General features: G+C 44.9%; 1 protein-coding gene across 2 annotated transcripts; it reads right to left on the minus strand.

Annotated features, from left to right (window-relative positions):
- Positions 1-1,780: 1,780 nt before the first annotated feature.
- LOC118507383 lies at positions 1,781-9,915 on the minus strand. Of its 2 annotated transcripts, none has more exons than XM_036045837.1 (3): positions 9,743-9,915; positions 3,356-4,128; positions 1,781-3,285 (listed from the first exon to the last, which is right to left on the minus strand). In XM_036045837.1, the coding sequence occupies exons 2-3, from the start codon at positions 3,723-3,725 to the stop codon at positions 3,185-3,187; spliced, it is 471 nt and encodes a 156-aa protein (XP_035901730.1). In that variant the 5' UTR covers positions 3,726-4,128; positions 9,743-9,915; the 3' UTR covers positions 1,781-3,184. The 2 variants fall into 2 exon arrangements, with proteins under 2 accessions (XP_035901730.1, XP_035901729.1); XM_036045836.1 differs by having other exon boundaries at positions 9,739-9,915.
- Between the last annotated feature and the right edge of the window lie 2,931 nt (positions 9,916-12,846).

The following is a 12,846-nucleotide window of genomic DNA, read 5'->3' on the forward strand; positions in this document are numbered from 1 at the left end:
TCCACCGGAGGAACGACCGGGATACAGGACGTGGTGGTTTCGACCTCCTGTAGGGAAACTGTAATTTACAACATTTAACACACGGACTGACGTACAATTTAACTCCACTTGAGATCATCTCCGATCCTTCTAATTCGTTTTCTGGAAGCGAGGAACCATTGGAGCTAATGGTTCTACTGCTGTGTAAAGAAATTGGCACTAAAATTTATCTTTATATCACTATTTTGGCAAACATTTCCTAATAATCCTGCTAATGAAGTACACCTAAATTTATTCCTGACGAGACTTTTTCCAACACAATGATTAAATATTATTTAAAAACCTTTCATTTATTTTTATTAAGCTCAACTGTGAAGTATATATATATATACGACAAATATTTTAATAAATAAAATATCACGGCCCAAGAAATATTTTCAAGGCTTTTTAGTCTCAAATATGTTTTATTGAAGCTTTAGTATGGGCGTATCATTTTTTTTATATTTTTAGTATTACGGCTTGGCGACATATAGTATAGCTGTATTTAGTTAAAATATTTTTATTATGTATTTTCATGATGCTTAACAGTTTTTACATTTTAATCATCCTTAAAGCGTCGTAAAAATAATTAGAAAATTGATTATGAAAACTATAATATTCGTTATGTCGGTGTCCTTGCATAAAGAACGTCCTTGCGTTAAGACCACCTTAAAGCTCATTCTTAAAGCCAGCTAATTATATATTATTAGCCAGAGTGATTATATATTAATATGAATAATGAAAATTGTAGAATTTGTTTATCCAAACGGAGTATTTATGTTTAAAAAAAAAGCTCCTAAATCGCCTTTATCCTCTCACAAAGCTCTGTTTGGACGTTACGCTTATATTTGTTTACGGATAGTTGATAGTTCGTGGTGCCTTTTAGACCTTTAAGTCCTTTCATCAGCGCTTACACACGTGTGCTTTGGAAAATAAGTTGCCCTTAACGTAGCATTTGAAGTGCCTCACAAAGCAGCTTGTTGTGTGCACAATCCTAAGAGCTCCAGGAAGAGGATACAGGGAAGCTCTTTTAAACTTTATGCAAGGACATCCATTTATATTGCCAAAATTATTAGCGTTGCTTTCAATCTTTGTAAGCCATTTTGATAGTTTGGTAAACCATTTCAGGGACCTTTGCCTGGTTTACATATAAAGAGGTCTTGCGCTTGCAAATCCATAGACTAGCGCTGGAAGGCCAAGGAAGCTGGATATATACTCTCTTGCTGGATATCGTGCAATACCTCATCAAAAAAAGTACACCAAGTCAAGAGTTTCGTGATTTTACATGCGAAAATCATAACATTGATAATGTAACAACTTTTTCCGTGTCATAAGAAACCCCGTGTATGGATTTGTGAAGCAAATTTGAGCTATAGAAAATATTTCAAGGTATATTACAATACAGTATGATCATGCAAAATTAAATCAAGCAATCAAGCAGCTTCAACCGGTCACCGGCAGATCAATTTCAGACATTTAACGTCATTGTTTGAGAGCATCGAGTAAATTAAAGGCTCTATAAATCTAGAAATTTGGAAACAGTTTTAAGAAATGATCCTAACAGTGTGGTGCAGTAGAATGGTCCTTTTTAGAGATTCTTTTTTTCTTTATTAGCAATAGAACTCGTTGCAAAGTAGTCAGCCCTGCTTACGGGGAGGCGGTCTAGAAGGGATTTCAACCCCGGTCCAGCCGTGTGAAGACCTAACAAAACGTATTATTGTTTCATTAGGCCGTTGAAGAATTACAGCACTTGAAATTAGTCTTAAAATTTAAATGTTTCTTGGTGGGCTTTATTACTCAAATTGTTTTAAATTATGATATATAAAGGTCTATCCTCAGTATTAATCTAAATTTATATGTTTAACTGAAACATTTTTTATGTTTGGTGTTCGATGTGGCAAATTGATGGTAACTTCAACTAAGTAAGTAAATGCAAGTAGTTATAAGTAAACACGGTATTGTAAAGCTGTAAAGGTATACAAACTGGTTCCAACTCGATGCGACCCTCGACAGTCCTAGAGGGCAGCTTACATAATGCAATTATAATCGCTCGTATGGAACAGCATACCACGACAAAGGGACAACAGTGAGCGAAAAAAAACGAAACATAATGCATTACCCAGCAAAAAGCTCAACCTCAGGGTTGCCAGCACTCTGTCAAACCAAATCCATATCAGTAGGTGGAGAACATATCTCGGGCCAACGAGGAAACGAGTACAAGTGACGCGGCTGTGCAACGACCGAGACACTTACTGTTACTGGCGACGGACAGGTTCTTAATGGAGCTTTTCCAGTTTGAATTGGTCCCCCAAAAACCCTGGACGTCCCCCTAAAACCACGAAGCATGTTTTATGAAATGCTGAAGTGCATGTCTCTACCATGATTCGGATCACTCGAGAAGCCAGGCCGGAGCCTGGCGGGCACGCACAAACTACAGGGAAACCGTACGAAATGTAAATCAGAAATTAATATTAATGCTCCATTCTATCGGGTTCTAGCTTTCCACGGTTGACGATTTCCTTCCCGAGCGGTTAGGAGCTAGGCAGATACGCCTTGTCGAGGACACTTTCTGTGTGAGCTGCTGGGGTAAAAGGAACCGATCGAAACAATGACAAATATGATCGTATAATGTTTATGGCCGACAAATTGGTCGTCACACGATTCAAGTAATTTGGATGTCATTTTTACGGACAAATTAATAAAGAGAGATGTTGTTTGAGTTTTCTGACGCGTTGAACGCTGAAGCTTAGCTCCCAGCATTGTTGCATCATCTACGATCGACCCTTTTATGATCCGCCTTTTTCATAACAGGTAGTAAGTTGATTAGAAAAAGCATAATCATGGTCGATAATTTGAACCTAACCCGATCTCAGATGCAATGGCGCAGATGAGCCTTGCTACGCATCGAAACTCCAAGCGATCGCTGCAATCGACCGTTTATCTTGAGTGTGCAGAATTCTTCAGACGAGCGGATTAAAGTGGTCGGTGTGCAACCGGTGCAGCTCTGTAGCCGTTACCTACCGATGGGCCAATCATATCTTATTAGACTCATTTACATGAAGCCCAACCGACACTTACTCAACCGATGTGTTCCGTTCCTGCGATAGGGGTGATCTTGCCCGGGCCGAGGGGTTATCGGTTGTCCGTCCGTGCCAAAGGGAAGACTTCAATTTGATGTAGTACAGTTTTTGTTGTTGTTTTTATCCTCTTTTTCTTCTGCATTCTTCAGCTCCTCAGATGTTCCAAGTCTCTTTGGGCGAGAACTATCTGAAATATTTACAATGGTGAGGGTTAGACGAAGGGAGTCTGATCAGTGGATTGGTGGAAAAATTATCACCTTCCCGCTCTGATCCGGACAGCACGACTGGTAACCACAGCTGCCTCGGCCAGCTGTTCCAATCCGACCTTGGTGGACCGGCCATGGCTCGTCCACCGACACTCCGACGCCTATGTGGACGGCACGGTGGACTGGACGACTCCGGCGGGGGCTCCATTATACAACGACCTAACGGGAATTGGTAAATCGGTGATCTTTCTCCTCCGGCTGCTGCTGGATGGGCTGGCTGGACGTAGAAGAGCGACGTTTGCTGTTCTAGGCGCAGGTCCGTACTCGCTGAAACCGGATGAAGCGGGAGAAATATGCAGCTCGGAGCGATACGTTCTCGAACCACATTGGACGGGTAACGGACATTCAACCGTTTCGCCATGCCATGGTTCAATGAACATACGTACACTAAGCACACACACACACACGCAGTACACGGATGTCAAGCAACTCTTTTGCTGTTCGCTGGCTAGATTCTCGTCTGTGCCTCCATCGTGACTGCGCCAGGGAAATCCTAATGGGACCATGCTGTGATAGGCACGGGAGGGTACCACTACGTCACATCACATGGATCTATGTTTACTTTTAGCTCTACTGTACGAGCGTACCAAGTGAAAGCAACGTAGCAGCGTTCCCCCGTGGCCATGTACTGGCCCTTTTAAGTGGCGACTTACGATACGAGCTGGACGTTCTACGGAGGCAGCAGATTCGGTGAGAGGTTCCTGATCGTTCACTTACGAAACTCACTCAGAATTGGGAGAGTTGATTGGGAATAGTTTCTTTAACTGAAAGTTACAATAAATTGAACAAGGATTAGTTAACAAATATTAGAATCCTCGTAATCTACCTGGCATCATGATTGACCCAACGGCGGGAGAATCAATTTATAACATAGTGCAATATTAACATTCCCCGTGCAATATTCATCCCGTAACACTCCACCAGAGGTTGAGCAGCGTTGCATCGATGTTCATGTCCAAAACGAATCAAAAGCATCTCGATGGCTCGATGGGCCCTTCACACGTTCGCATACCATGCATGCCTCTGCTACCGGAGTCCCAAGCCCGTGGTGGATACCGTTGAAAGTCTAAACCGTAATCTACTCGCCGAAAAAGGGGTGCTCTCGTTGTGCTACCTCTCCGCCGCAGAAACAGGCCGGGCAGTCCCTTTTCGGTGAACGACGACGACTCGGTCCAGTGCGGACACGTGCGGTTTTGCATTTTGTCGCCCGTCCTGGCCCGGCTCAACGGCACTTGCAACGGCGTCATCGAGCTAAATTACGGACCTTGTTGCATTTCTACAGGCACAGCAAATAAAAGCCCGCTCCAATAAATCTCTGCACGGCTGCAGACTGTAACCGCAGCTCGGTCCGCTCGAAAGTGATCAGCGAGACTCCACTCGTGTCCACTGGCGCTGGTCGGTGATCGATCGATCGTGGTGGAACCGAAATGTTGTGTGCGATTGGCGCTTAAATGTTGGTCACTTTTGTTGGTTGATTAGATGTTTGGAGCGTAGGACCGGTGGGACATTAGTGCATGCTGTGCTATAAGATGGCGTCCTTCAAGGACTCGTATTTTTAGCAACTTTGGGTCGAATGTTTCCATTTCAGCAGTTTAATAGGACTCAAACAATAATTCTTCAATTCTTATTCTCAAAACATTCCAAGACCTTGAAATAGCGAACAGTTGCGCACCGTCCCGACGGTGTTCTTTCGATGTTAACCAGCTAGATTCCCAACTAGATTCCCATCGGCCGTCGGTGATGGACAAAATGTTTACAACCTGCTCGTTCGAATCAGTTTTAACAGCTTTGCTGCAGCCGGCGAGGCACTAAGCGATCACCATTAGCAACCTGCTATCCGACGATCTAGCAACCGGTTACTGACATCACGACATCACGAACGGCTTACAGCTCGCCACCGCCATCAAGCAAACGACCCCCGAAGATGTCGAATCTTTGGCAGCGAAAATCATTAGTGTCACTGCGGCTGAGCGGATGATTTTGCCAGCTTGTAGGCTGTATTTGGTGGTGGCGATCGTGTGCCTGAACCGCTGGATCTATATCGGGACAGAGTAGCCAGTAGTGGTAGTGGTAGCAGTGGTAGTAGTGACCAAGTGTCAAGATGCATTACGTCCCAAGCCTTAGTCTTCTGTTGAGGGCCTTTGAGAACTTCGGCGAGGACAAATAGTTTGACAATATCTGGCAGTTAATCTGGTATGATGAAGCGATAACATTCAAGCAACATTAAATGAACACCGGTAATTAACAGCTGTAGCAGCTGACTTTGGAAGCGTATTTGTAATTTTAATATAAAAATAAATTATTCTTTCAGCAATAAACCAGAACAATTACCAAAACTAAACAAAAACTTGCAAAAATGGGTCTCACTGTGTTTGTGTGTGTGTGGCTTCAGCGCAGAAAAGATCGAGCCGTACGGTCGTTAACATGGTTCAAACTGTGTTTCAACACGCCCGAATCTGGCCGGACCCGTTAATTTTCCCTTCTTCTTCTTCCAAACCCGACCCAACAATATATCTAAACCCCCGCTTGCCAGGTTCAACGTTTCCTACTTCTTCCTCTTGCTCCTCTTGTGGCATTCCTTTCAAACCCCTTTACTCCGTGGCATGTGGGAACACGTGAGAAAATTCAATCAATAATCGATCTTAAAAATCCCCGGTCTCCCGGTTGAGAAATGTTGGACCTGGCGAGGCCCTCCGGTTCAACGGTAGCTGCCGAAACGCGCGAGCCGCTTTTAAATAGCAACAATTTAATTGCACCGGGTGCAAATGTGTGTAGCTGCGTTGAATTGCTCCAATTGTCGAAAGGCTGCTAACTTCGTGAAGGCTGGCCGGCTGGGCCCCGCAGCATTTGGAGGGCTCACTAGCTAAACGTTCGCCGGCCGATAGCAATCGGAATGTTTTTGTTGAATTTCTCACCACTTCACCAAGTACCCTTTGTGCGAGTGTATCTGTTGGCTGTAGTTCTGGGTTAGAAAATCAAGAAAAAAAAATGGTTCCCCCGGCCCCCAGGCATCAGCGATCCCCACTTTAAATAAAAACCTGCCTTCTTTCTGGACCGGATGGAGCTATCGATCTTGCAACTGTTTGGTGAGTTTAGAGGGATCACTCCACACTAACTTTGAAGCACAACGAACATCAGCAAACCCCCGAAATCGTCTCGGGGCAGATTTGGAGAAGGATCGCCTGCAACCGATCATGTGGCCCGAGCATCGACGCAAGGACGCCTGGTTTATCATTTCCTCGAAAGCCCACCGGTTTGTTTAACGCGCCGATCGTTGTTAAATGGCTGTTAAGCGTCGTGCCGCGAATATGTAAAAGCGTGGTGGCGCTTCGATACTGGGCCGGTTTCGTGTTAGGGACCCGGGTAAGGGTCTCCATCCATCCATCCAAGCCAATTACCGATGGTCAAAAAATCACGCTCAGAATCTCAATCTCGGCCGAGGGAGACATGTTTTGTAAGCGCTGGTGGCGCTATACACGGGCCGCCATAGATGCCTAAGCCTTCAAGCGGCCATTTTAATTTGCATTTCTTCACGGTGATTTACTACTTGAATGAAGCTAATCGACGCCTACGACGCTTTGGTGGTGGATTGCATTGCGTCTAGACACAGATGTCACATGAATATCTCTTCTACCCCCTCTAGACATGAATTATATTTAATGGTAAATAGTTAAAGAAAAAAGATTATAACTACTTCCCTGGAAACGATCAATTTACGGACTTGAAACTGGACAACAACCACCACCAAGCCACTCAAAGTTGCTGACGATCGGATCGGATCTTGGATTGTGTTCGGTTTTGCAATACGAACTCCCAGAATTCTGAGGCCCCTTTTCCTATCGTATCAGCAACTTTAACGCGGCATGGCCAAACCCTAGGAGTACATCCGTTCGAAAGAACGGGGTTTCTTTTTACTTTCCGCTCAGCAAACATTCCTCTTGGATCCGGTGTGTGTGTGTGTGACCGGCAACGCGACAGCGAATATCGTGTCAGGAAATTCCACAGCTCACCACACCGGCAGGAACTCGAACCACGGTTCTGATGAGCATGGGCATTATGAGGCGTGCACGTTGTCATCGGATGCCACACCACTAGCTCGTCGTGTGAACGCGTTTTTCCCTAGCTTTGCATTTCTGTCACTCGACCGACCGACCGACCGAGCGACGGTATCGAGTATCTATTGAGACGTTGCACTTTTGCACGAGCGCATCATCATAATGGCCGTATTCTTGGTATTTTATTTGTTCCGCTAGTTTCCCGTGTGAAAACAGAAAGCGAGAACCACCCCATTTTGGGGTGGACCCACGCTGCTAATCAAGTGTCAATTCTACCCGGTATGAACTTTGCGGCCTGGCACTTGATTATGGCCGCAATCAACAATCAATAGACAGACGGTGGTATTAATCCCTTTGTGTGCAATATTTCGGATGGCTCTCGTGGACACCTCCCGGATTTTTTCCTTCTTCGCCTAGTCTAGACGTGGCAAGAATGAAGTCTTTCTCTGCTAGCCCTGGACTTTGCCTGGGCTCTTGGTGGTAGCGAAACGTGATAAAATTCTAAATCATGATCAACCCTACCAATGGGTGTCTCAGCGTTGCGTTCCGCTTGGACCGCAGAATACCGTGCCGCTGGGTGACTCGTGGATGAAATGGTAGCATGAGCTATTGTTGGTCAAACGGCCGACAATAACTTATACAGCTTGTATATTAGTAATATGCCTAAAATGTTTGCTTCATAAAACCCAACAGTTCATCGATTGCATCAGCAGGACGGCATCTCTCGTGTTCCGTGTTATCTCATCGTTGACCTAATCCACTGCGAATCGTTCGCGGCCGACAGGGCGCGTTGACAGACAATGGCCTCTTGGAACCGATGACAGCAAAGCAAAGGTGAAATATTGAGCGTTTTTCAAGTAAAAGTACATACGCCCGATGTAACACCCAGGGAAAAGAGCCCCAGCCCCAATAGGACTGAGTGACGTGTACCGATGATCTGACCGTGTGCGGTCGCTAACACATTTCTGTTCGATCAAATCCATCCCCCGGGGAATGGTTTGACACTGCCAGCCGGGAAACACCCGATTCCTTCAGTGAAAGCTTGAGACTGGCTGGAGTGCATTTATTCATCGTTGATCATCGCCAGTTCGGTCGCCGTGCCGGAAGACACTTTCAATGGTGTCCCATGATCCGTGACGAACGCAGACCGATTGTGCTATTGGGCTGGAGGGGGCGACTGGCTATTGTAGGTTTAAATAGAGACAGAGTGTTAATCGTGTCACGGAAAGCACCCAGGGGGAGGGTGAAAAGCCATCAATCAAATGGCCGAGGTTAGTAGGTGTTCGATTTTTGTTCGAAGTTTTTAAAGTTAAAGTTCGCGTAGTAGATTTCAGTTCCACAATTCGGTCTTAGTTTTGCGCCTCAGCACAATATTGAAAAACAATTCATAACGTGGACACAAATTACTATCCAGTCTAATCCATTGCAAATCAAGCACTTAACTCCTTTAGCCGCACATAATCGGTCTCGATCGCTTTCGTTGCTTCTATACATAGTGCTCACATTTGCCCAATGAAGACATTAAAGTGTACCCAATCTCTGTATCGACACGACTGGTGATGGTGTCAGTTACCGGCGGGTTTGTGACGCTTTCGATTTTCACCACTCAGACCTCAGACCTGGCTCGGGATGCACATCGGCGATTTATTTTCCCGGTTCCACAATTAATTTCCCCCCGTTTCGAGCACTCTTATCTAATTTTGTATTATGATTTCTTCCCCCAAATTCAGCTCCAGAGGGGTGAATTTTCTTTGCTCAAAAGCGGGCTCACATCTTCCAGGCCGTCACCACGCAGCCTTTTGCTGAATTTACTATGGTACTACGGGAATCATTGGCAACCGATCGAACGGGGATGGGGATGCTTGCAAGGGCAACCCTTGCGTGGAAAATAGGTTTACCTGACTTCATTTTTTTTGCGCAATTTCCTCACGCGGGAAACGACCCATTTTCCGTGAGCCTGCTTTAGCTGCTGCTGGCACGATATGCGGTGGAGCAAAAATTTAGGCCAAATGCCGGAAATCACTTTGTGGAAGCATGGGGTTTGGCAAAAATTGACGAAAGTAAAAATAAAGTTCGTGCAGTGCTGCCTGGTTCCACGCTGCTGGGTTTTTTTCGGTTTGCGGGAGAATTGAACAAATATTGATTTGGCTCCATTCGATTTGCCGGTTGTAACGATATATAGTAAATCGGCGAGCGGAACATTCAAACATGTGTAAGGAACAGTTGTGAAGACATTCGTCACAAAACAACTAAGCGGGCATATTGAGCTTTAACTAGACCGATAGTAATCTAAAGAATAAGTTAAATGCGTTTACTTACTCACTGAACATCTCACAAAGACCTCCTCTCCGGTAGTCACTACGATTCGGCAGAACTCACATCACACTGAACTTCACACGATTCTAATGCTTCACCACCTCACCAACGCACATGATCAACACCAGAAAGCCAACTGACGTGACAATTCGCCACCAGACGCGATCGTCGACTGGCCTTTCTGGGCCAGCGTCTGTAACGAAAGTCCGACCCAGACCTCATATTGCTACGATCGACATTATCGAGCTGCATTCCGTTGCCTGGGTCGTACCAGCGATCGTACCACCAGCATAAGCGCAATCGCCTTTGATGACGATCGCAGTTTTCGAAACAATATGTTGCTATATTTTCATACCGAAGGATGTCTTCCACCGCGCCTTCTCCTTCTTGCCCCAGGAATAACTTTGAGACGATCCAGTAACTTCACAGTGCACCGTATGGGACGGCAACGCTCGTCTTGATCGGGTTACAATTTCTGCCTGCCATCCTCGTCCCCCAATGCCAATGGCTCTGCGGGAGATGGATGGATGGAACAGCAAGTGCCGTTTGCCGTTTGCCCTTACCGGATGTTACCGGGTTACCGTCTGCCGCACCTGCCGCCAACTTGCCAGCTCCGAAGACCGAGCTACTAGTTGATTCTTCCTTGGTTTATTTATTTTTTTCCCCTGCTCGGTCTGTGATACATGGCTCGGAGTGTTGAGCAAATATGCTCTCTAAGCATAAGTGAAACTTGTTTACCGATGTTAAATTCGTTCGCTCAATGGCAAGAACAAAGCAGCGATAAAGACCATATTCTGGAGTGGTGCTTTAGAATTTCAAAATATTTCATACAAGTTGATATATTGGCAGGCGCCGGTTTTACAAAAAGATAACCATTTCTATGAAACTAGAAGAACTCATTTTTGTGTACTTCTTCTCTTTAATAAAAAAAGCTAATGACAACTTTTAATGTGAAAAGGTTCTTTTAATACACATTAACGGTGGACTCCAGTATGAACTAAGCTTGTTATTATTATAATGACCATTATGTTTTGCATTTGGGATTTACATGTTTGTGTTGGTGATTTTACAAGATTTTTATTGAATATCATTTTTGGCCCTTTCTGTGGCTTAGTTTTACCCATAGCTGGATAGTCAATCCTCACGTCAGTGAGCAGACGGTATGGATGGGATTTTGCATAACTCGGTGGAATTGTTTCAACTGGAAGTGCGAATATTGCAATCCGTTTGCGGAAAGTTGTGTTCAGTTTGAGTGAAACTTTTCAACTTTGTGGAATTTTACAGTATGCTGTGGATTAAGGAAGATAAAAAAGTTTACTGAACACGCATTATACCGTGAGATCGCTATAGTGAACTGCGCTTATTGTAAGACGATAGCATGGTGTGGGTAGTTGATGGATCGCTTCTAGACTCTATCTATCCATGCGTTATTGTTCGAGAACAGCCTAGAACCATACAACAATATTCTACACGATCGATCTAACAAGAGAGCTAAATATATCAAACGCCTGGAGTCATCAACTCACGAGTCAGATAAATATATAATATATGTATCAGAGTGGTGTTTATTCTGACAGTTGCCAAAACCGGAAGGATACGCTGGTTAGGGCACGTGAAGAGGATACCGGACTCAAGCCCTACCAGGAAGGTGCTCGTCAGCGACCCGTTCGGCACAGCTAGCTCGTTGGCTGGACCAAGTGGAGTCAGACCTGAGGGAGATCGGATGCAGCCGGGGGTGGAGGAGTGCAGCTATGGACAGAGTCTCCTGGAAACGGATTGGACACCAGGCCTTGTCTCTTACATGTGCTCCATGGGAGCAGGCCAAGAAACAAGAAAGAAGAAGAAGTGGGATCCATCTAGCTAAACATCTAGGGGTCAGATTTTCAAATCGAGAAAAGCAATTACGATCTTCCGGAAGAGCTTCATAATTTCTTCTGTTTTTCTACTTTATGCGATCTACTATATCCTTTTACAATAAATTAGATTACGCGTAAAAATCGGATGAGGCGGTTCTGCTGTTGTTTGTCGGGTGATAGTGTGATGGCTAGATCGGTATCAAGTAGGAAGGTGGCTCGGTATGTAGTGTATCCATGGCAATCGGTAAGGTGGTGACGGACCGTAATTTCGCCGCCACCGAAGCTGCAAAGTGGAGGACTGTCAGGCGGGTGTGACCGATGCGAAGACTCGTTGTATGTGGCCAGAATCGGGATCGTACCAAGATGGGGTGTTGTGCTTGATAGTGCGGTCTGCCAATAGTGAGAAGCCATTAATTGTACTAAATTTTTCTCAGCTCATGAGTTCTCAACTTTACTAGAATTTAAGATAAGAACGATATTCTACCGCAAATATAATCAAATCGGTATTTGAAAGATTGGTACGTTGATTGCTTAGAGTAATATTAAGTCTTTTATCTCATCTCATCTATGAGGGTGTCGAGACATTATTTGTTGAACCTAACCACCCACCACACTACAGAAAGAAAGCGTGTGTTGCAAGTGTTGTGTAAAAATTTGACATAGAATGCATCCCCGGGCACCACAAAAAAACGGGTGATACTGTGAGAAGCATAATAAACAATTCGTTCGAACATTATCAACACACACACACAGATCGGATGCATTTTTCCCACCCTTAACGCGATCGTTATCAGCGCAAAAAAGTGCAAGGGAATTGCGCTTTCGATGGAACGCTGTAAAGGGAAATGTGGCCTCGTGCAGCATCATTCGTTACCACAATCAGGTCGCCTTGGTCGAATGTGTCGGTGTATCGAAATAAAATCAGGCCCCCGCATCTGCTTCGAGGCACATTTTCTTCACTTCCAGGCTATTATGCCCTGCCCATAATCCGATGCTATTAGTGATGCATAGGCAGCACACTATTGTTGGCAAGAGCAACGGGTGAATTGGTCCCGATTCGTCCGTGTGTACCGACGACTCCGACGATCGACTTGGACTTTGCGGCATTGAAAGAGCGCCCTTTTTGCCTTTCTGCAGTGGAATTTTCTCTACCTCATTCTCACCATTGCAGGTGGTTGGTTGGACCGGCACAGGAAAGTGAAGCATGAAAAATGTTCAAACATGACCCTATTACGACATAATGCAGTGCAGGAAA

Source organism: Anopheles stephensi, chromosome 2 (assembly GCF_013141755.1).
Source record: "Anopheles stephensi strain Indian chromosome 2, UCI_ANSTEP_V1.0, whole genome shotgun sequence".
In the NCBI taxonomy this organism is placed as follows: domain Eukaryota; kingdom Metazoa; phylum Arthropoda; class Insecta; order Diptera; family Culicidae; genus Anopheles; species Anopheles stephensi.